Below are 24,937 nucleotides of genomic sequence, written 5' to 3'. Positions count from 1 at the left end.
ACGGGAGCGTTTTTGCAGCGAATGCGATGAATGTGTCAGGTAATTGTTGTCTTACACAAGCATTCACTTGGCTAGTAATGCCGTGTTGAAATAAAGGTCCAGAGTAGATGATTAAGGGGATGGCTAAGACTCTGGTGCTTGCAACGTGCCTTTCCACAGCTCTGTTCTCCTCGTCTCTCTCGGCAGCACTTACGCTGCATGGAAGGAAAGCAGCACAATCACCCTGTTTTCGAGGCCTCTTTCCAAACCCTACAGCGTTGTGAGCGGTGTGTGAAGCTCGGTGTGTGCTAAATTAATAGGCGCCGTAACGCTGTGTGCAGCCGTGTAATTGTTGCTCTTGAGCGACAAACTCATGTTACGCCTCGAGTTGCACAATCAAGCTGCCCCGGGCCTCGGGAAAGGTTGGAACGACACACCGCAACGACGTACCACATCATTGCCTCAACTTCCGCTAAGAGTCACCAAGGAGCTCCTTCCGAGTCGCAGCATCCATGTACAAGAGATTTGTCTTGTAATAACCCTTCGCAACGATGCGGCAGTAATTGAGAGCCAGTGGCGACGGGCCATCCGGTCGGTGGTGGACACTCTGGACGGCTTGACTACGACTCCCGCTGTAATCCCGTGCTCCAAAAGTCATTGCTGACCCAATTTCTCCCACCCTGTGCGACATTTCCGGGGAAAACGATGGTCGAACCGACAACGCCGACGTCCCAAACACGACGTTCGCACCGGGTTGTCTCCGGAATCAGGGTTTCTTACGCAACCGTAGGGAAAGCGGTGGAAAGCAGCACGAAAATGAAGGGACCGACAATGAGCCAGCGTTGGATAATGATGTGATCAGCTCATTTCCTTCGCCGCTGGTGGGTCAACTGCGTCCATCCTTGTTTGTGTGTGTGTGTGTGTGTGTGTGGACGCTTGTTTGTTTGTTTGCTTGTTTTCGGGAATATGGTTTTCCAAAAACGGAAACACTCCGGGAATTTACTTCACTGCATTGAAGCGAGCAACGGTAGCGGTATTTGAACAAGTTATGATGAGGGTGATGAAAGTTTAATTTACTAGCAAAATACGGCCAAGATAAAGCGAACAGTCCTTGGCAGGAGGATAATTTTCACAGCAGTATGTTCGTCAACACTGTCAAATTGGTAGTTCCTTGGGGCGCTGTTTGCCGAGGCGGAGGACAAACTCCTGATTCTGAATATCCATCGTTCACACCGTGCACGGGCGATGACTTATTGGTTTCTGCAAAATCAACCTCCGTGTGTGTGTTTAGGATACTTACTCCGGCTCGCACTTGATGTAGTTGCCATTGCTGTCCTTGCCGCAATGGCCGTTGATGGAGCCCTTCGAGTTGAACTGCTCGTAGCAGACGCGATCAGCTCCGGTGCCACTGTAGCCCCAGACCCGCTCGCACTGTGCCGCCTGCGTCGGGCACACTCCGTTGAAGCAGTATCCTGTTGAAGGGAATATGGCAATGACGGTAATCGCATTGATTAGTGCCGGTGTTTGTCGCAGCGTGTCAGGCTTATCGCCATTTGCATCTCCGACGGTTAGGTCGGAGTAGCCTTAGGGCAACTCCGCTGCTGCAAACGCAATGCGTACTTGTGTTTACATCCCCAAACGTGTGTATTTGGCCAGCGCCACTATCGTGGATGTTCCCAAGTAACATTTCCAAGTAACATTCCTGGGGCTTAATAGACTTGGACAAGTTGTGTCAGAGTTTATCCACGGGTAGACTTAGTCAAATTAATTTTATTACTGCTTATTTTGGTGCAAAACAGTTATTTCAATATCTTTAAAACGTGAAAGGATAGCTTTAAGGCCAAACATTAAAATCTATCATGTCTGTGAACTTAAATAGTTTGTGAATATACTAAAATACCATCCCTTGAGGCGAATCAAATGGGTTTTAGAACAAGATTAATATAATATTATGAGAGCACACGTAAAACTGCTTTCAGAAGTCATTTTGTTTTGGGTTCAGTCGTCTAGTGGATACACTCTGTCCGGTTACTGCACGACTGCTTAAAGGTAATTGGATTTAAAAGGCATTATCCCCAACAAATGCTTAGGTACAATAGTTTTTAGAGTTTGATAAATGTCTATATCCTTTTCAATTAGTTTATTAGTTCAACCTTACTAGCTCGAGGTAGGCTATGTTGTACTATCAATTTCCGTATTTGCAAATTCGACTGCGAACTAATTTACCAATATATTCAATGAAAAACATGAATATCGAAACGGTATTATAGCAACTGGAAAGAGTGTATTTAAATCGAAAACCAATTAAAAACTACCTCAAAGCTGTGGCAGCACCACATTTTCAAGTATTTTATGTTGAAGAACTGATTGGTTTGATCGATTCTGGAGAATAAACAAGATGTCTCCACATGAGAAGAAAATACATGATCAAATACCACCAAAGCAGAGTTTAGGACGATGCAATTCTGTACAACAGTTTTCAAAGTGATTTGAAGGAATAGAATCCGTTTGCTTGACAAACGGATTGACGTTTCATTTGTTCGTTACTAGTTTTGTGTACTTCACCTAACAACTATCGACTCTTATATTAGCAGTAGCATAAAGTGCCAAACGTTTTAAGGAGTTTTGAATAATGTTTGTTTAATCCCAAACGTTTTACGGTAATAAATTAAATATATTAGAGCGACTATGGGGCTGTTAATTATTTGCAAAGCATTTTCTACAGCGACGCCTTTTTATATTAGTGCAGCACTTCATCCTATTTCGAAGTATGACATGTCATTTCATCAGTGAAATTTTGTAGAATAATTTTCACTTCGCCTAATTTCAATTTCTTAAAATCTAAAATCACATTGATACAATTTGCCATCAAAGGTTGTTAAGGAATTTATTATTAGTTTGTCATTACCGTACGCGAATTTTGACAACCCTTAGGAGAATTTGGTTACCATTGCACATACATTTGGTGTTAGCTGAAGTTCTCACGATAAGACTGTTTTCTAGGTTAGGTATATTTTTTAGGGATGCTTTTAACAAAATTCTGAAAGGACAATTATTATTCTTATGATGAGACTCAATGATACAGTATAAACGACATTGTAAGAACTGTGGTAAAACTTTGAATGTTACATGGGAATTTCAACCTGTTGTTGAACCGGAGGTGATTGCAAGACAGTGTGGTTGCTAATTGGTTTGTTTCGCCCAACAGCATGTCGCTGACAAGATGAGAGAGTGGTGCTTTAAACCCTAACTAAGATTTTGGACTCTAGGAACCAGCGAGGGTTACCTGGGCCGAGATCTGAGATATCGTATCTCAAGGTGGATTGCTCCCATCAGCGCGCGAACCGCGGTCCTGCCTATTACAACGGGTTTTGCCCTTACCTGTGGAGAACCCGGTCGAGTTCATGCCGCACGGGTTGCCGTTCTTCTTATGTACATCGGGCGGGCACTGGCCGGACTCGCCGTTGCAGTACTCGGGCAGGTCGCACTCGTTGTGCGCATCCCGACAGATGACGCCCGGAGGCTTTAGAATACATTTATCACAGCATGGACCAGTGGCGCACTGGGACTCCTTTTTCAGCTTGCACGTGATGCCGTCGCAGCAGGGATCCGTCTTGTCGCAGTCGAGCGCGCTGCCACAGTCGCACTCCTCGTCGTCCTCGACGATCCCGTTGCCGCAGTTCTTCCGGAGCTCAACCTGCGGATGGGGGGAAGTAGACCACGTTAGAACTGGAACGTTAAATGACGGAGAGAGTCCCTCCCCGTTGCATCTGCCCTGTTATTATTTTTAAACCCCCCCCCCCTCCCCTCATACACCCGCTCCCGGTGACGCTTTGTGTAAAGGAAAAGTGGATCATCCGGGCTACTCTAGTCTCATCAGGGGATCGTCCTATGCGAATTATTTCATTCGCTTGCGAACCCGTTCGCATACGTTTGTGGCGTTGGCAGATAATAAGATTTTGGGCAACCCCGCGCTCATCAGAAAAAAGAAGAAGAGGTAGAAAAAACGCCTAGCCATCGTTTGGTTCGCAAAATGCATCAAAATGAAATTTCTCCCTTTCTCGAAAAAGGGAGAGGGAGGCTGGATCGGTGGAGCTGAAGCAAATAAACAGGCTAACGATGGCATTGCCACCGGGTGCCCCAAAAACTCCCCCTGGTAGACGTGCCAGCAGCAGCAACAGCAGTAGCAGCAGTGGTCTTCCGGTGCAATCATACGCTTCATTACTCATTTAGTGACGGTCCTAAATTTCTCATTAAAAGCACTAGCTTTCGGCCGGTGCCGGAGTTTTGCGCCCCGATTCTGCGGGGGTTTAGCGGGTAGAAGTGGTAGTGGGACCCGGGTGCTGACGGGGACTTTGCAACCTGCTACCCGGACCGAACTGTGCCGGCTCTAACTGTGCGCCTTTTTCCCGTTTCCATGCGAGCAGGCGGCGTCGCATCGGAGTTCGATAATGTTTTGTTTTGGTAGGGAGGCTTGGGGGGGGGGGGGGGGGAGGGACACGTAGATTAATGGCCGTTTTTGTCTCCCTCCCTTTTTTGGAGGAAGGTGTTAGCGGCGAGGAAGGGAAGCGAGAGAAGCTGCAGAGAAAAAGGCGTAACGCAAATAGGGCACAGTTGCATAAAGCATGAGCGTTTCGTAAGCGAATCGTCGTCGTTGAAAAACAAAAACAAAACGTCAAATCAAACAGAAACAAGAGGAAATTTGAACCCTTTCCTCGATCGGGAAGGCAGCCCGATTGAACAAAATGCATCGCACATTTACCTCACCGAGCTGATATATTTGAAGTTCATGCCAGTTTGTCACGTACTGATTTAGGATAATCTAAGGTATTCATACACCGCGTGTAGTTACTATAGAACCATTTAGTTATGTCCTCCTCATTGATACCTTTTTAACAAAACCAGTCTTTACTTTTTACTTTTGGATGGTCTTTTATGGCTTTAATTTTTTGCAATTGTTTAGTTTAAAAGGTTTTTATCTAAAATCTTTTTTACAAGTTGAGCGCCAAGTGTTTTTGGCACACTTTTTTAGTACTTTTCTTTTTAATAAAATTTATTAAACCGATAGTTTTCGCAGACCAAACAAAGACATACCTTGCCAAAGAACCTGGTTTTAATATTACTATAGTTTTTTTTGTTGCATTTTTTCATTTATTTAAGGGTCAAAAACATTTAAGAACTAGCTGCTGCTGTCGTCCACTTTTGGATAACGTGACCGTTATCGTGTTAACGTGGTATTGTTCAATCTGTGACTTTGGTTACGGAACTTGTATGGTTTAGGCTGTGTTCTGTGCGCTTGGGAAAAGGAACTTCGGTTTCCATAACTCCAAACGTGGTATGTAGTATCCAAGTCCTCGAATTTTAAATTATTAACAGTAAAGGTAGTGCTACTACTAGCTTAGATGTTTTGAAATAAAAATAGCAACCACTGACAAAGCTGCTAGTTGCATTATGAAAACTGGACAGCAGCTTACAAGTAATTGAGGTAATCAGGAGACGCGAACTGTCAGCTTTCTTGACATGACCTGCAAAAACCCTATACAAAAAGAAAGTAACACTTGAAAAGTGTTAAAATAACACTTGAAAACAGAACCGAACCAGCGGTTAACCATAGTTAATTTTTTTTATGGGGTTTTGGCAAGCTACGTCTTGTCAGAAAGGTGATAAATGGCGTCGCTATCTCATGATAACCTCAAATATTCATTAACACGTTTACTGTCACGCTGTTATATTTTAAATACAATCATTTTGGACAAAATTTGGAATTAAAAATTCTTACACGAACGTTTTTAGTAAATTAAGTATTGGATTACCATTGCTAATGTCACCCGGGAAACGGGTGACATACCAATCAACTTGTTACATGAATTATGTTGCAGATGAACCTAATAAAACTATTTAAAAACGCTTAAAAGACGATTTTATGTGTACTCTTTCCTATTTTTCGTAAAAACAATTTATGGTTCTCAAAAAAACCAACAAGTTTTTGGTTGTTGTATAGAAACTACACGTACTGTATATGCTACTCTTACTTCAGAACGGATCATTGGTGTATGTCAAACTCAATAGAGTGACTAGTTTGACATTACAGAAGTGGAAATTGACTAAACATGACTTAAATTTACTTCGATTTGGAACATGATGAAAACCATCAGATGCACATTTATGATGCCTTTGATTCTTTGAGTTCAACATCGTTTGTCGTTAGCCGCGTGTAAGCGCTTTGACCCCCACCCGGTTGATTCTTTGACAAACGCATCAGAGCGTAACGCTTACCTCGTTCGGCTTGTTGAGCAAACAGAGACCGTGCCCGATCCGCAGGGCGTCGATGTAGTCTAACCGGCTGCACTCGGAGAATTTGTACGGTTGGACGTTCTCCAGGCCGACAATTGACTGCGACATGATGCAACCGTGCCAGTCGCGGCAGATGCACTCATCACCTGGAAAAGAGATAGAGAGAGAGGTGGGTGAGGACGTCTGGCAGTCAGGTTTGACGATTCGCTTACGGTTGTCGTCGTGGCCCATGCCGATGTTGTGTCCTATCATGTGCGCCATCGTTCCGGCGAGCAGATGCGGCTCATAGGGATTCATGTCGACGCTAATGCCGACCGCCTTCGGTGTGCACACGGTTTCCGGCACGGACATGCCGACCTCGCCACCGGCGAATGTTTCACCGCTGCGGCGGGAAAGAGAACAGCGGCGTTAATCGGGAGGAGAGAACGCCACCTTCGAGTCGGTCACGGTACTTACGTGAGCAGCTGGGTCGTATCTTTATCTATTTTATATAAATTCCTAGATGTATAGTCGTTAAAATTAGATATTGCTTTACTAATATCTTTCCCACCGTCAATCTGGGCCTGGTTCTGGCCCTGCCATGTCTCGATATATACAACGGACACGCGTGTGTTCAGCGTTCGAAAGTACTGCAACGAAAGGCGAACAGATGGAAAGGGTTCTATAGGACGGATGGCGTTTGGAACGATGCTGATGGTCCGGTTCGATCGCTTGCGCCTATGGGTAGATTATTTAAGCATCGATGCCCATCTCTCCTGCTCGCTGGTGCCGGCTTTCCACGGAGAGCGCTGGAACTCCTATATCTGCTGCTTGAAGTCAAGATTATGTTTACCTACATCGTGGTTCGTAACGCAATTAACACGTTACATTACTTTGGCCCGCAACCTTGCGAAACCGTGTCACCGACTCAACTCATATCCAACCCGCCAGGCATTTTGGCTGCCGATCTAACTCAATTTCTTCTTTCCTTGCGCTCAGGTGAGAAACCTTTCATGAGGCGCTAACCATTACACTCGATGGGGCAGATGCGATTTGCTAGCGCTAAGCTCGGATTAGAGCCGAAGGGATATTCCATCCTAATTCGTGGGATGTTTCCAACCATCCATGCAAATGAAGGTTGGCTTCAAAAATAACTCAAGGTGAAACCCAAAACCGGAGATCCTCAGCAAAGGTCATACTTTAGACCTCCGCACCTTCTAATCAGCCAACTTGGCAAAAAACTTTGGATTCCGCTAATTTAATCAATTGTACCATGAATAGGAACCTCTTTTTTTTGGGGTGTTTGCGAATATCTTGACGCATTTAGAGGTATCACAAAATGCATCCGAGGGTAATGGAGGAGGGAGAAATTAAAAGCAGAAGAAGGATGTACACCAGAAGGGGATAAGAGAGAGGATAAGAAATACACCAAAAGGTTGGTGAAAGTACCTGCCCTCATTAGCATACACTTTGCAGGTGAGCGAAGTTCCCAGGGTCAAAATCCGCACCATTTGAGAGCCCACTCTGGAAGTGTTTTGGCACCCAAAGCATCTCATTTGCGGTGCAGTTTCTGTCCATCTCCTCGCTCTAACTTTTAACCGTTCCTTTTTAACCGTTCCTTCCGTTCGTTTTGCAACCAGTAAGCCGGCCATCTTGGAGCTGGGTAACTCGGTGGCAAGAAGTTATGGAAAGTTGTGATTCATGCCAAAATTAATTATTGTCCTAGCTTGTACTAGCTGTGTACGATAAACCTTCAACTTTTACGCGGGGATTGGAAAGGACAAAAGGAAGCTAAACGAGGGATAGGAAAAGAAAGTATACGGCATCCCGGAAAAAGTCCGGTCCGGAGTTGCGCTTGTAACTTGGGGACTGGGGAGAAGTTGGTCTAATTGAACTTGGATAGTTTTACGTGCGCACGGGTGAGTTCTTCCACGGAACAGAGTGAGAACAAATGTTAGAATAAGTTTGCCAGTTGGTTTGGGTGGTTTTTGCCGAAGTCCGAAGTTAGTACTTCCCAGAGGCGAATGGTTCGGAGAAGTACATCTTCTTCCCGCTCCATTGACGTCCAACCGATTGGAGATACATTGTGAATGCCTTGAGCACCGCTCGCATGTCAATGTGTTCCGCAATTCTTTTGACGCGTCCTGCGGCTGGAAGTACTATGAGAAGCTATCTACGGAAGTTGGGATCGTACGTACCAGGTCGGCAATGTTGGCCACCTGTATGGCGTCGTGCACTACCTCCGTCCGGGTGCTGCCGTTGCGCTTCTGGAACATCGCCTTGTCGATGATGAGGGCCGTTTCGATGTACTTGGTGGTTTCGCGCACGTCCCGCCTGTACCGGCCCGCCCCGTTGCGATCGGTCAGCTCCACCAGGCCGGCGTGATGGCTGCTGCCGCGGCGTATCGAGCGCGTCCGCCACTCGAGGTTGCCGGAATTAGCACAGCCTTTATTTGATTTTGTACGTGCTTCAAATATAACATGTGGATGTTTCTGCTGAAACGAATGGGGAGTCGCTTTTTAGTCGCTGTTCGGTGGGTGGATCAGGTTGGACCTGCGGTGGCGTTGGTGTGGACCGTTTCCCCTCCCAGCCCCCCCCCAGAGGGGATTCCTCTAATGGTTCGTTTATCCAGAACCTGCTTTTCAATTGCGATGTGGAGTGAATTAAAATCCCGATTACACCAGGATTCCATTTCCCTTCCGAAAGCTCGCAAATGAATGGGAGAATTAGTGTAAAACATTGTCACGACCCATTGGCCTTGCGTAAAGTGGGATCATCATCATCATCATCGCAAAGGGTCACGAACTCAAACAGCGGCAATAAAATGCAAATGCATAAAAATAACAGGAAGCACACAAAAAAAGATGATAATTGACCTGGGAATTCGCTCCGATTTTCAATAATCACGCCTCGGTGGATTATTTCGAATCGAATCTTCGCGTATTAAATATCGGGGAGCTCCCAACAAATTTCTTGATGCTGTGGGAGCTTTCAGCTGCCCGTTCACTAAGCGTTTGCTCGTTCCTTTTGGCGATAGAAGAAAGGCACCAGAAGCGATTGCACCATGGGAGAAACTGTGGTCATAAATCGATGAATAGTACAAACATTACAGATACATTTCTTCACTAAGTTAAGCAGTTAGTTCATAGTTCTCTAAGTTAAGTAGATTCCGAGAAATTTTATATCAAAAGATCGCAAACGTAGTTCAATTAGCTCTTTTAAAATGTTTTGCCCACTTCTGCTATTAAGAAGTACAGGGCGAAATGAAAAACTATGGCTTTATAGCTTTGATAACGCATCAAACATATTTTTCGATATGATCGAGAAACAAAATATGCACCTGAATCAGTAAATAAAGTATTTTTTTTAATATATTCTTGGTCTCTTTGAAAAACATGGATACTGATATGATAAAATACTACATAAAGCAGTTCAGCTTCTAAAGGTGCAAATAGATGACACCAACTTCAGAAACGTTCATTCGTCTTCATTTTAAATGACTGAAAGATTCCGAACTTGTCACACGTTTACACGACTCACAACAAATTAACGCTAACTGTCAACCGGCAATGACGAGTTTGTAAACAAACTATGCAGAATTGTAAATGTGCTCTAAAATTGATCATAATACTCATTTATCGTTGCGAAACATGCGAGTGAACTTAAATCGTATAAAACGGCGCTGTTTATTTAGTTTGAAAATCTTTTCAAATGGTTTTATACAGTTGACTCTTTCTAAAGCTGTCAGTTTAGCAAGTTGACATTTTATTGCTTTGAAACAAATTTTCGTGCTTGGCTACGTTAAGTGAAATTTTAGCTGCGCAACGAAAATTGCTTGTTTATTTCGCATTTAGATAAGTTAGGTTGGATTCCACATGAGTGAAGGTAATCGTTTCAATAAAGTATAAAAACAAAATGCATAACTTTGGGCATAATAATATATTAAAATATTGATAAATCACTTATTAAGTGAAAATAAAGATTTGTAGCACAATTAAATACATGGCTTTGACCAAAACACATACAAAGGGTATCAAGACATTGGGAAACGACCGCCGATTCTCGTTAAAACCAATTTAGACCGCTTGTTCCATACAAGTTCCCCATTGTGCAGTGACACCATTTTACTGTCGTAGACAAATGAAGCATTGATCCGTCCGCTTACTTCATGCAAGAGCACACTTCTAACACACAATCGATTGCGATTGGATTTTCCCTCCCAGTGCTGCTGCTTAAGTGTGTGTGTGTGGGTAAAATGTGCTTTTGTTTTTTTTCGCGGTTTTCTTTCTTCTCCATCTGGTTCAGAGAAATGAGACAGCGTGGCATTAGGTTTTGCGTGGTTATTTTCGCTACAGTAAGTACACATTCCTCGTTTAAAAGTGTTATAGAAAGAGAGGGGAAAGAGTGATTTCAAGTGTGCGTGGCAGAAAACAACTTTCGCAGATATAGACAGATGTATTACCAAGTTGCTAGCGAACGTTTGGTTCGCATTGGAACAGCAAAGAGAAGAAGTAAGAAATAAATAAAATCAAAGACAAGCCATGCATCATCATTCCAAGCGTTACAGGAAATGTGGAAAAAATAAAATCGTACCAAAGACCCACGAAAGAAAAAAACACAAAACTTTACGAAAAACCGCACGAACGATGCGCATCTTTTGCATATTTTGTGAAATGTGATTTACGGACATTTCCTCATTCGTTTCATTCGCCATTCTTCCAGAATGAATTATTTTCGTTTCAAATAAATCATTCCCTCGCCGCCCACATTTTGTTCCACCCCCTTTGGTGGATGCCTTTGGAATGTGCAGTCGTTCTGCAGACCCGAAGAGGTTACGGACCCTGAGCTGAAGATATGTGCAGGCAATATCTATAGGTAGGTTTTTAATTCTATTTTCCTTTCGAACCGCAACACACTCGGTGACATCCCTGCAAGCAAACCAAACAAACGTTAGGAAGCGTTCATCTGCAGGGCTTCCCGAAATGCAGTGCTATGTCTGTGGTTGAGTGAACTTAGTAAAAATCCAAACTACAGTCACAGCATGACAGCTGAACGAAAAAACAAAAACCAAACCCCAAAGCCTTATTTAAGTGAGTGATTGTTGCTTTTTTCAAAATTAGCCAAATGGTTCGGCATTTGCACAATAAAAGTAAATCTTGTGAAAATTTGATATTTATGCGTTCCGCTCCGGTTTGTTTTTTGTTTTTTGTTTTTCGTATGCTCGCCCCAAACACCCACGATTGAAGGTAGGATGGGTTTCGTTATGGAAATGGGTGCCTTTTAAAACCCACCCCCGGTGCCACTTCAAAATCATCCCCAAAAAGGTGGGTGGAGGGGGTGGGAGGGGGAGGGAGGGGGTGTAAGTTTCCTTGGCCCGTACCTCTCGACCATTGTGCCTCGCTGGACATTGGCCTAACTGGTTGCTTAAGAAGTAATTTAAGCAACGCCCGTTAAGATCCGTGGTAATTTATAGGGTAATAATGGATCCTTTCTCCACCTACTCTACGTTATTATGGAGCAAGGGGGGGAGGTTCGACCGCGACCACGTGGGTGTATGCTCGCGTCTGTATGCGCCTCTTCCGGATTGTGGTGATGGGATTTATGATGCCATTAATTTGTGGTTAGCTCAGTGTCCAGCAGCGCAAGGCGTACATACGCACACACACACACACACATACCTCACAAGCACCTCACCCCGAATCTGATCCACCTTCACCAGCCTTGGTCTGAAGAAAATCCTCCTTGTCTGCTCCCATTCTCGGGTATCGACATCTCGTTCCTCTTTGGACAGGATGAACGCGTTTTGTGAGTGAATCGCTAAACGAGCAGAGAGCGGATCCGCCTAACCATGGCGACAGCACGTATAAGGACCTTTTGACAGGTGGAAGGGGGAGGACGGCATCCCGAAACACCGAAATAAATAACGGAAAACGCGGGAAAGAAACAAACCTCGCCGTACGAGCATTCGATAGGAAAAGGCAGAGCAATTCATCTTTATTTTGCATTCCATCATTTGAGCATTCCATTCCGATTTTTATTGCGCAATCACACTAAACGGACAATCTGCCACGGGGCGGATTACTTGCCAGGATCGTGTTCCGGTACCGTGGCAGTTTTTCTCCGTTGAAACGACATCCGCTTAGGGTCCGTTTTCATTGGTTGGTTTTTTCCCAAGCGTCTCGTCCGTTCGCCCCTTTTAAAGACCTTTGGGTGAACGTTGGCACCTGGTTCTGTAGTGGTGAATATTGTCTCAAAGTCGCCTGGTATTGAAACAGCTCAACGAATTCTGTCTCCAATGAATCTGATTTTATCTCAAGTCGAAAACGAGAGAATAAACAAAGTAAACGTTGTTCGTGCTTCGTAGACATGTCATGTTTAGACTAGTTGGATGACCTTTGAACAATTTCGTACATCAATGCAAACGTATAGCAACTGAGAAGGTAGCATTGTAAAAATCGCTTTAAAGTAAACAAAAATGCTAATGTTAATTGTTCGTGGAGTTTTACAGTGTAGAATAACCACATTTCCTTTATTTCTTCCCTGTGTTGCGGCTTGAGACACAATCAGATGCGGTAGAGAAAAAACTGTTTCAATACTAGATGCTTTAGAGCAGGGGTCGGCAAAGTGCGGCCCGCGGGCCAAATCCGGCCCGCCAAATGATTTTATCCGGCCCGTAAGAATATTTAAGTGCTTCATACCATCCCAATTTTTATCGGATTTGCTCACGACATCAGGTTTATTTTCTTCCCAAAAATGAAGATGATAATTGTTTAACGAGGTATTCCTGTTACATGTTTATCGATAACATTTTAAATATTTTATCTTTTACAACTTTTTATGCAACCTTGCTATTTAGAAAGTTCCACTCTCCATTACAAAGGGTATTACATACTTTGAAACATTAAAGCATCGTTTAAAGTATCCGGCCCGCGCCTTCGGTTTCTCTTTAATCATCTGGCCCTTTTTGAAAAACGTGTGCCGATCCCTGCTTTAGAGGCAACACCTGAACAATAGAATCAAAATAGGGCTCATTTTGACCTCAACGCATTTTTCGATTTTAAGATCTCAAAAATGGCTGAATATTGTTACAAAAAATTCTTTTCTTAAAATCCAAAGCTACATCTAAAAAAAAGGGGTAATTTTGACCCCTATTTTTAAAACGCCATTACTTCACTATTTTCGAAGATTTTTCAAATCCGTAAATTGATACTTTTTAGTATATTTATTGACTATCTTTTGAAGTTTTTGGTTTTTCGATGCATTTCTTCATCGTTCCGCTAGCTCGGTGTAAAGTAATTTTGAAAAATCTTCACAAATAGTGAAGTTATAAGATTTTAAAAATAAGGGAAGAAACAGAATTCGGCAAAATTCCAAAGCAATGTATTCTAGTGTTAAATAAAAGTGCATTAGGGAAAAAACCATCCGCTTTCGAGATAAAGTTTGCTGACAATGTCTGTAATAGTTGATAATTTCGACCAAATCTTGTTTTCCAGTTTCGATTTCGGCGTCTCGTAGGGTAAGATTTTAACACGTTGACTGCCATGGCTATCATTTTCGACAGCCAGCTGTCATTAGTTCTAAAATGTTTTTGTCACATAAATAAATGCAACATAAAAATTATGGTAATATTTAATATCAAATCTTTGGGCAGCTAAGTGTTTGCTTAGCCGTGAAAAACCGTCGGTTTAATAAATTTTATAAACACATTTTATTAAAAAAGATTGTACTAAAAAAGTGTGCTAAAAGCGCTTGGCAGTTAACGTGTTAAACATGGAATGGCAAAAATGTGCTGTAACTTTAGATTTACAGTCTTCCAAACCTGGTTTTGCTGTATTACTTGATGTTAAATCACGCTCTCGTTCAACTTCACGCTTGTAACATCACCACCCCTAACCCAACATTTGTCACGTATTTGAGGTCAAAAAGAAGTCATAAAACTTAACGACGAAACGGGTTACGTAAAAATGTGTCTCCCAAGATCTCCGCCGAAAAACTCTTACGCAAAAGGTTCGAAAGGAGGGGCTGCGGGGTAGCGGACGTAACGTATAAAAACCAATCACCATGCATCGGGAGCACCGAATCGGGATCCTCCGGAATGGAACCGCCGTGATGTGCATGCAATTACGGTTGCACATTCCACACATCCGGTCCCGGGATAAGCTCAGAGAAGGGGTTGGCGAATGCATGCGCATGGCCTAGGCGTCCCCTCTGAGTAGATGAACGGTGAAATCGTACCACGTAAAGGGAAAAAGGGTCCACCTCGATTGCGCCGGGCGAAAGTTCGTCGCATCGTTAGCATGAGAACCGAGCACGGTTGCCCGACGTTCGACGATGTGTGCCCTGTGTAGGAGGCCACCCGGTGGCAGAGACGGGATTTGTCACTGGCTTTAGCTCGAGAAAACCCAATCGCTCCATGGGAGATCCATCGTTTTACAATTTACCCCTCTCGACGTTCTCGACGCGATTAATATTGCGTTCCTGCCAGTTGGTGTTCTCTGGTTTCTTAAGGCAATACCCCACCGATATGGCGCTGAGGTGAAACACGGAAAACTGTGTAAGAAGGCATACACGCACACACTCACAAACACACCCAGACAAACGCTTCGTTAAAGAACAGAGAACTCATATTTTCCGCTTCAGTGAAACGAAATCGAAATCGGCCTACCCTCGATAGTGATCGGATTCCCAAGCGGGCGGGTCAGGTTGTCATGTATATGTGTGTGTGGGAATAGTGCCCCGAGCTTCCCAGAGTCTGTGCCACACACCGCTAGCTTTAGTTTAGTTTTATTCTGTTTTTCACGCGCCAAATATTTCTAGCTTAAGGTTATTTCTCGACCGGAACGTCGTGTCTGGTTTATCGCTTTGAACGCCAATCACCAGCATATTGGGTGACAGGAATACTCTGGTTGGGACACTAAACTTACAGTTGTATATAAATATAGCAGTAGGCAGAGGCGGATCAATGTATGGTCATATGCTTTTTATGTTTGTCAAAAGAGATACATGTTTAAAAGAAGAATAAAAACTCTTAAGTATGCGCATTGTTACTAAAAATGTCTCAATTTGAAATTTATTTAATGACCATAATCTGGAATAGAACTTTGCAAAAAAAAAAAAAAAATGGGACCAATAAGTCACAATTATCAGTAGAATGCGAAATAATTAAAGAGTCAATTTTACTTCGATCTCTCACACATTTTGTTAACAATTTCAGAAATAATTTTAATGAACTAGAAAGGGAAGCTACAAGACTAACTGCCTTATCGTTTGATTCGAATGAGCGAATTCGGAAAGGAACAAACATAAATCTAAATGATTTCAGAGTCAATACCTTCTACAGCATTTGCGATAATGTAACTGCCCAAATAGCTCAAAGAGCAGACAAATACGACGAAACCATTGAACCGTTTATAATATTTGTTGACTTGAATTTATCAATAGAACAAAAACTAAAAAACTGCTGATAAAAATTAAAAGAAGTTTACGCAAATTACGTTGATGTAAATGATTTGGAGGATAAAATCGAACAATTTTTATTGTGTACTAGCTGTTTAACCCAATTGCATCCGGGTAGAAATAATTTCCAAACAAAAGAGTGTTTTCATTCAATATCTCGATTTTTACAAACTTAAATTTTGCTGAAAATACTATTTTTTAGTATTACCTTTAGTCGACGAAGCCATGTTCAGATACATGGTGCGCTTTTCCTAGGTGCGCTTTTCCGTGCTCATCCCGAGCTGCGCTTTTCCGTGCACGTCACGAGGTGCGCTTTTCCGTGCTCTCATACTTTCATACTTTGGTAGAAAATATTTGTTTTGTCTTGTGCAATGTCTTAAGAACATTGTTATAAACACTTTCAACGGGGTGAAGAAAAAAGAACTTTTAGGAATCGTTTGGCAAAGCAAGAAACCAAAAATTTACTCTTTATTTGCCCGGTGTTTGTATCAGAGTGAGAGTTTTCCCGCTTTTCCTCCATATTTATCGGTTCTCTCGTTCCCTTTTCGTCTGACAGGTGCTGTTGGAACTGTTTCCAACAAACATTATACACCCATACAGATTGATCCGCCTCTGTTTGAACCCCCTTTTTTATTATTTTCTTTTCCATTATTTGAATGTTGTTGCATATTTGACTAAAAAAATCCTTTATATTCAAGAAAGCAATCTGCATTAGTTGAAAATTTTCCTACAACCCGAAACATGCTGTTTATTATGGCCACCAAAACCTCAACCGAGACGTCATAATATTTGATGTTGGAAACTACTCTTTTTAATACTTTTCTCATTGTCGTGTCACTCGGTTCTACTTCTTTCAACAAATTAAAATCCATTCTACACTTAAAAGAGGATCTTTGTTTTTGAATTCAAGTTGCTACCATGTAATATTTTTATGATTACCGGTTGTATAGTATACTTGAAACCGCTCTCGTGTTATTAAATCCTTTGATTACGTTAGACATTGATTTGGAAAAAAAGTACATAAGTAACATTACATATTTTTGCCCGTGATTCGTAAGCACTTCAAAAGGTAAGATTAAACAAAAAAAGTCAATAGAAAAAACATATTCTACCAAGGATTTAAAGGTGCAAATTAAAAATGATAAAACAATATTGAAGTAGAACGAAAATCTAACAAGAAAAGAATGTTTGATATCAATTGCTATTTCGGCTCTTTTGGAAGCTTACCTTATTTTTTATTTGGTTGCTTATAAGTGAAAAGTTTTTTTTTATGAACAAATTTTATCAAAAAAGGTTGTACTTATAAAATGTACCTAGTACATTTTGACAGACAATGTGTTGATTAACGCCTTCACTTCCTTCACGCCGGAACGAGACTGTCGGAAGAAGTAAGGCACTGGGCGCCTCCATCCAATTTGCGCCCAAAAGTATGCAACCGAAAGCCTCCCTTTTGTTTGCAGGGGTTTCAACTAGCAACTTCTCTGCATTATACGGTGCTTGATGCTTTGTATTAGGGCGTGTGTATGTGTGAACGCATGCGTGTGTATGATGCAGCCGAGTCATGATAAATAGCGGTAAAAGTTTGTACTAAGGTGCCGCACCCGGATGGCCTTATGGGCTTCAGAACGTTCGGCGTTCGAACGTGTTGCTTGAGAAATTGGCATAATTTTACTCCGGAAACCTACCCCACACCCCCACCACTTTCCCTCTTTCCCTCTCCCCTACCAGAATGGACTCAAAAGCATGTTTTGGGTGTGAAAGCCAGCTAAAAATGGATACTCCTTCCGAATATATTTAGGTCTATTTAGGGGACTTACCGTTTTTCGCCGAAGAGAAGTAAATTGTTTTTAATTTCTTCGTAAGGAATATGGCTTGCACCATACACCATCACATGCTGCGAGGGTAGTGTGTAACTGCGGGGTTTTATAGCCCCGCGAAGGGATCCGCTGAAAACATAAAACCCCCGCGTGGTAACAGCTTTCTAGCCTTTTGTGTGGAGGCAAACCCCTCGTATGCAGCATGTTGCGTGAATGTGTTATAGCACCTTTTTTTTGTTGGTACTTTCCGATACGATTATGATGATGGGACACTTTGCGCGACCCGGGGGAAAAAAAGGAAACAAAAAAACCGACACCAAAGGCACGGTGTAAGATTTGTGCAACAGACATACACAAACACACCAGCAAATGGCGCCCGTGGAAAACCAGCCTTCCGAACAGCTGGAAGGGGTGGGGGAAAATTGAATTATGATCTTTCCACACTCTATCGCGTGCATCTTCCGTATGGTGGTCGGTATGGTTTATGTATTTGCTTCCTTCTGTTTCGGTCGTGCGTATGTGTGATGTCCCATTTTCCCCCCTCCCCGCGGGTTGAGCGGGACACAGAGGAGCGGCGGGGGTGTGTATTGAAAAGTGGGAAAAGAACAACCATCAAATAACAATTACTTTACGAGGTAATGGTAAAGTTATGAACCATATCTCGGGCCTCTCATCAGCCGAGCCTCGCTTCCAGCGTGCTATCGTGTGGGGAAATACTCCCCCTAAAGGGGGGGGGGGGGAGGGGGGGGTGCGAAGCGGGAATACGCGGTGATAAAAGCCTGCCCCTTCTTCCCTACCATTACGGATGCAAAGCAAAACTGCCAACGCTCTGCAAACCCTCACGGGGGGATGAACATCAGAGCGGGAAACTTTTTCTCGCGCATGGAAAAATAGTAGGGGAGTGGAGGAAATCAATAACAGTACCGCACGGGATGCATAAGTGGAACGTATGGATGAGCTGTTGATCGATAAATTATCTGCAAATCGAACTGCCGCCCGGGGGGTTTTTTTTCCCCTCCACACAAGGATGTAATAGAATGAACGAATCTGCAAACATATCATCCCGGTAATCGATCAAGTTGCCATTCGACGGCCCTTATCCCGCGAGTGATATTTTAAGTGACATCGTACGCGCCACAAGAAGCACCCAGGATTTGTTTTACATTTGAAGTGTGCATTACTGGCGAAATGGATGTTTATACTTTGAAGTCCAGTTTTTTTCCCAATTTTAATGGTTTGTGTAATCAAATTGATTAAATAATGAATATTGTATCAATTGAAAATGCACATTGTAGTTATTAAATAAAGTGTTATATAAATATGATTGCAAAGCCTATAAAATTACAACAACCCTATTGAAAAGGAAAACAAACAGTTTCGTGTATTTAAAGCTCTCCAAACACTCGATTAAATCCATGCGAATAATTTTTAAAAGTTAGCAGTCATGCGTTCTACACATTTCTGTCCCATAACTAATAAAACAAAAGTAAAATTTTATCAAAACCAATTGTACTAAAAAAAGATTAATCTGACACTTTGCTCATCAAGAGTTTTTAGAACATACTACTAGTACAATAATTTTTGAAAAATTATGTTTCCCAAACAAAAACTAAAGGCTTGCTTTTCCGCAAATATTAAAAAAACTTAGCTTGTCGAAGGAAAAAAATGTAAGACTTCTCTAACTTTCTTCTTTATTAGTTTATTACTATAATAGATGCATGGTCCTTTATCAAACATAAAGCAAGGATTGGTTTTCAGCAAATATTAAACATATTAAGCTTTCCTAAGGATACATTTGTACAACTTCTCTAACTTTCTTCTTTATTAGTGAAAATAAATTCATGGCAAGACAACATAAGCAAATAAAAAAATAAAAATACCTAACGTACCATAAAAGCTTTAGTAATCTTAACTTGATTTTCTAAAACTCAGGGTTTAATTAATTTCAGAAACAAATTTTATCAAAAATTACTGTACTTAAACAAATACTAAAACCAGCTTTGCAGTAACGTCGTTTAATCAACGAAGAATAAGATAATAGTACAAAATATTGTTATTGTGTTGCGGGTTTTTAAATTCTGTTTGGTATCATTTTAAATGAAGTAGATTCTGCGCAATTGCAGTAGATAAATGAGCTGGCACGAAGATGGGCAGAAAAATATTAAAAACGGTGACTGAAATATCGCTAGCCGAAAGTCGATACCTTTTTTTCAATGGGAAATGTTTTCCAAACGCCCAACGACTTTCCACGGAATGATGCGTTTGGGATCAGAATGCTTCCGTTTTTTTTTATCGGAAAGCACTTTCAAGATTAACGAAATGTCGTCGTCCGGATCACGTAAGTGGTTATTTATGGGGTTTTGAGTAATTTCTACCAGCAACAGGCCCTTTGCGCAAAATGGCGGTCGTTTTTATGGCTTTTTTCACCCGAATGCGAGGGCACACACGCATAATAATCGGTTCGGTTGGTTTATTTTCTACATTTTCCAATTTACTGTGCCTTAGAGGAATCGCTTTTCTTTATACTATTGCTAATGCATTTTCTTTCAATTTCGGGAAATTTTATCCAGCGCAAGATGCACAGGTTTTATTTCCTGTTGTATTGACTGTTTTTAGTGTTAGAATCCTAAAAAGTAAGCAGGGTTTTTCTCTCTCTCAGTAGGGCACCGGCGCGATAAGAAATCAGTTAAGATTGGATTACGGCAAACCGACAGGCGGCTCCTTCCACCTTTCGCCTTCCTCCCGTCCCCGGATCCCCGGGAATGGGTATTGGAAGGAGAGGAAAAAAACGACATGCACGGCACAGGAAAATATTGAGCACCACCGATGGCAGCGGATGATGGTAATGATGATGCTTTTTGATAAAGGATCATCGGGGATGAATTTTACGGGGCCCAAATTGGAGGATAAATGAGATTCCGAGCCCTCGCCCTTGCGAGCGGGTACGGTTTACTTTTATTCTTCTTTTTTTTATTTTGCCGAAAATGTCTATCATTATTGACCCCTCCATTTTCACCCTCACCATCTTCCATCCCCCCTCCATCGAAGGGCGTTGACAGTTACGTTGCAGGGGTTTATTTTTTTCACGGGAAGAAGACGAGCAAAAAAGAAACACACTGGGTGGAGGGAGAAAATTATATAACACGGATTTCCCGGGTTTGTAACCGGAACATGTCGAAACACAACACGCCGGCGTATGTGTGCGTGGTGGTTTTTTCTTCCTCTTCAGGCCAACAAAAAAGAAACAAAATCGATTCGGCAAAACGGATCTCGGCCCGCTCCGATTGTGCGTGCCATATTTTGTGACGTGCATGAAATCCACAATTTCCGCTCGCGTAAATAAATATACAAAAGGGCGAAGGAGGTGAGAGAGAGAGAGAGTGAGAGGGAAGGTATCTCGCTGCCGGATATGCGAGTTGGTTGGGCAATTATGGTCGACTTGAAATATGTTCCCATTAATGTGCGCATTAAAGAGCAGATGAGCTTTGGGTTGATGGGAGCGAAGAGTGGGCACGGGGGGGCAGGGTCTACTTAATTCCGATGACATGATGTGATGTCCACCTTTTCTCGCGAGGGAGGGGGGGCTTGCAAGGGGTTTTGCGGGGAGGGAGGGATCGGTAAAGCAGCAGCTGATTAATAGTACTTAATCAACGGAGTTATTTATAAATAATGATGCGCCATCTCGGTGGTGCGCGGTTTTGCGGCCGGATGGACCACACACACACACACACACATCGATACAGATGCGGGAAAGAAAAGATGGTGACATGCGGGCGGAGAACACGCTGGACACACTCCACTCCTTCCCCGGTGGGGACATTAACGGCTCAAATCGTTGGCAGTTAATCATGTAATTAGTACCGTCGGCATGCGCGGCCCCAAAACCCCCCACACACACACACACGACGGAAGCAACATCGAACGTTCGGCCCGAGGTTCGGTATGTTCCGGCGAAACCACTCAATTTCGTTCCCTCGGGTCGACACGCGGTTTTGTTCGCGCTCGTAAGTTCGATTCTATACATGAGTGACCCTTTTTCCCGGGTGACGGGGAGGTGCGAGGGGAGGGGACGTTACACGCGGGAGGCTGCAAATTAACGTCAAATTTCAGACCCATCCATCTTCGGCTGGTTGGGTTGCCGAAAATGTTGCAGACTTGTCACCTTGACTTGTGTGTGTTGTGGTTTTTCCGCGGAAGATGTCGCACCAGACATTCCTGGAGCGCCGGTGACAGCACGTGTAGTTACAGTCCATAGTGTGACTTTATCTGCCTGGAGGGCTTGTGGTAACACCCACTTCCTCCCACTTCGTGGAAAACCGTGCTCCACGGGGTTTGGAGTTTGTTTGAAAATTGGCTCGAAGTGGATGAAAACTTTCTCCGGATGGTAAAAGCGTAAAATGGTGAGCTTTAGATAAGGATATCGCTGTTGACCCAAAACTCGTTCGCGACATCCTCTCTAGAGACTGGTCGATTCAATCTTAAACTTTTAGACTAAACCACACGTTTTTAAGGAATCAAATTTTAATTAAATTACAATTTTCCTTGATGTTATTCAATTAAAATGGTTTCATTGCCAAAAATCTTACTTTCAACGCTTTATTTTATACGAAACTATCAACAATATTATCTAACAAGCCTGTCAAAGATGATAGAAAAGAGGAACTACGATAGATAGGAAAATGTGTAAAATAAGCAAGGAGAACAGATAACGGTCTTTTCTGTTACAAACAAATAGGAGTAATAAAAAACTGAAATTTTGGTTGGTTCCCTAATCACAGTTGAAAATTGCCTAGAATTGTTCATTTTACCTATTGTTTGTAACAATTATTATTCATACAGATTCAAAAGGGAAAATGCCTCAAACGAAAACAAAACAATCTTCAGTTCACAAATAGTACTTAATTGCTACGCCAATATTGAGTTAATGAGTCGTTAACAGTAACAGAGGTTCGGTTAAAATCAATTATATTGCTAAACTTATTCAAAGGACGACACATTGCGTGTATCGAAGCACTTTCGGAGCGTACCTCGTTGATATGTGTTGTATGTTGATGTGTGTTGTAATTTGACAAGTTATTAATCGTTTTACTTTCTAATTGAAAATGTTTCTATTCGATTTTAATTGACCAATCTTGAAATATTTGAAAAAGAAATGTTAACCACAATAACCATATTGGAAAATGTGCAGGCCATTACTTTTGCTAATTCAATTCCATTATCCACGAACTTTTCTGAGAACGTTTCTTGCCTTTAATGAAATCTTTTCACTGATCACTTTAATTTACGTCTCACAAAACAGGCATCTTTTCTGTATTAAAACACAATTCAGATAAGTGAGCATATGATTCGAATTTTAATGAAGTTGGAAATTGAAAATGTAATAATTTTTTAATATTACATTTTCATATTCTTCATTTAGATACTTTCAAAAGTATATTCATAAAATAACCACGTATTTAATAAAACGAACAAATTTGTTTCAGATTTGATAAAAATGATTCCAAAATTAAAATTTAAATAAAATTATGGCTAAAAAAAGGGGCCGCTTGAAAGGTCGTGGCCCAAAGCAGATGCTTAGTTTGCTTACTCTATGACTTCCCTCTGCCTAGCACGTAGTATCTATTGCTTAATAAGAATACACCTCGTCATCGGAGGTTAACGAAGGAGAAGGTAAATTCGTCCACCTTAAAGATTGAATATTTCAGCTAAATCTATTCTCGGTAGCTCCTCTTCACAACGGAGAAGAATCTGCCCCAGCGGAATTGGCGAATGTTGCCGTGGTCTTGATTAATTTCCATCGCACCCGCTGGCACTAATCAGTTAGATGGAAATTTTACATATATTAGTGACGGTGGCTGGAATCTCCCCTAAATGGAGTATGACAGAGATACGCCCGGCAGTGATTAGATGTTTTGAGCCATTTCGTAATCGCGAAAAGCCGGCTTCAAATCACATCAAAACTGCGATCCACATACACCGGATGTACACCGGTCGACCTGTGTGTGTGTGTTTGCCTGTAACGGTCGGAGGGTGCTCCTTTGTTCATATTTTGTGCCGACATCTCACATGGGCCTCACGGTGGGCCCTGTAATCCGACGATTCTTCCACGGAAACAATGGTACGGTAATCGTATTAATTATCGCATGTTTAGAGCCGCGTTCCGAACCCAGTCCGGAAATGCCTGGAACCGCTTTAGCCCCCCAGGCTTTGTTCTGCGTTGTTTGCCATCGATTCTCCATAGCGCTCTTACGACGAAAGGTGGGGGATGGGGAGAGGGGAGTTTGTGTGAGACGAATAATTATTCTAGTCACCCGTGCGTCTCGCGCAATGGACGAGGCCCCGAAAATTGATAAACCACCATGCACGAACGGAGACGTCCCACGCTCACCTCACCCTCGGTGAGGGTACTTCAATTCGTGCAGCTGGTTGACTTACCGACTCGGGAACTCGCCCGGCATCCCAAGGAGATTGCCACCGAGCGTTGGTTCAAATTAATTTCGAACGAAGCGACAAGTTCGTGCCGTGCCGTCGATGCCGGAAGTACTGTTTACAATGTGCGAGAAGTCCTGGCCGGATATAGTGCGGAGAGTTCATTAGGCGCAGCAGTAGCAGCTACAGCGGAAAAGGGGGAATGTCCATGGGCCTCCGAGAGCCACGCTCCAACTGCTAGTGGTTCATCATGTTCCAGTACGCTCGAGTGCGTGATTGTACAACAACGCTCGTTTGCTGTTGCCTACAACCGGGTCATCACTCGAGCTGGAGTGTTGGAGGTACTCGGAAGGGAACAGGAAAACCTCCACTAACCAGCAGTGCCGAGCACACTCTACTCCCACGCGAATCCGTTCCATAGATCGTGCTGCTTCAAAGATGAAACTGATGACTTCTAGCGAATTCAGCGAATCAATCAGCTGTAAGAGATTCCGGGACTAACGAATGGTGAAGTGGTGAAGGCAGATGAAGGAAATCTCCCATCATTACTATCACATTTAGTAGTAACTAAGCTCGTCGGAGCGTTCGGTGCATCGAAATCCAATGTAGAACTTACCCCGTTGAGCAGTTCGTCTGAAACAAGTAATCACGGCCTGGCAACAAGCTGCCCACTCCGCTATTGACTCATTCGTGTATGTATATTTCATCCAAAATTCCAATACATATTAAGCGCCTAGGCAACCCTGATCAGGGCGTTGAGAGTTCTCAAACTATCATCAAAGTTTGCGCTTTTTTTAACGGGCCCCGAATTCTCCGCATTCTATATCCGAGAGCGCTGTACATTGTAGACATGTTTACATTCGTTATCCAATGCCGATTCCTGGGAGGCAATTGTTTGTACTTCAACGCCACTCGCATATTGTATTTCGCGCGCGGAGAGGGCTCCGTTGTTGTTAGTTCCGTTCCATCGGATAAGTCTCTGG

At 42.7% G+C, this 24,937-nt stretch overlaps 1 protein-coding gene across 1 annotated transcript in view; it reads right to left on the bottom strand.

Moving 5' to 3' along the window:
* LOC131291103 (uncharacterized) overlaps nt 1-24,937 on the bottom strand; it is a 229,508-nt gene that overhangs the window by 35,087 nt on the left and 169,484 nt on the right. The window contains exons 8-13 of the mRNA XM_058320294.1: nt 8,451-8,747; nt 6,730-6,902; nt 6,486-6,655; nt 6,256-6,419; nt 3,361-3,676; nt 1,280-1,451 (exon numbers count right to left, since the gene is read on the bottom strand). Of these exons, the coding sequence (XP_058176277.1) occupies nt 1,280-1,451; nt 3,361-3,676; nt 6,256-6,419; nt 6,486-6,655; nt 6,730-6,902; nt 8,451-8,747 (1,292 nt within the window). The remainder of the gene's footprint in view (nt 1-1,279; nt 1,452-3,360; nt 3,677-6,255; nt 6,420-6,485; nt 6,656-6,729; nt 6,903-8,450; nt 8,748-24,937) is intronic.

The sequence above is a fragment of the Anopheles ziemanni genome, chromosome X (genome assembly GCF_943734765.1).
Source record: "Anopheles ziemanni chromosome X, idAnoZiCoDA_A2_x.2, whole genome shotgun sequence".
Classification (NCBI taxonomy): domain Eukaryota; kingdom Metazoa; phylum Arthropoda; class Insecta; order Diptera; family Culicidae; genus Anopheles; species Anopheles ziemanni.
Note: the sequence above shows the minus strand (reverse complement) of the source record. Positions and strands in the feature narration are given on the sequence as shown.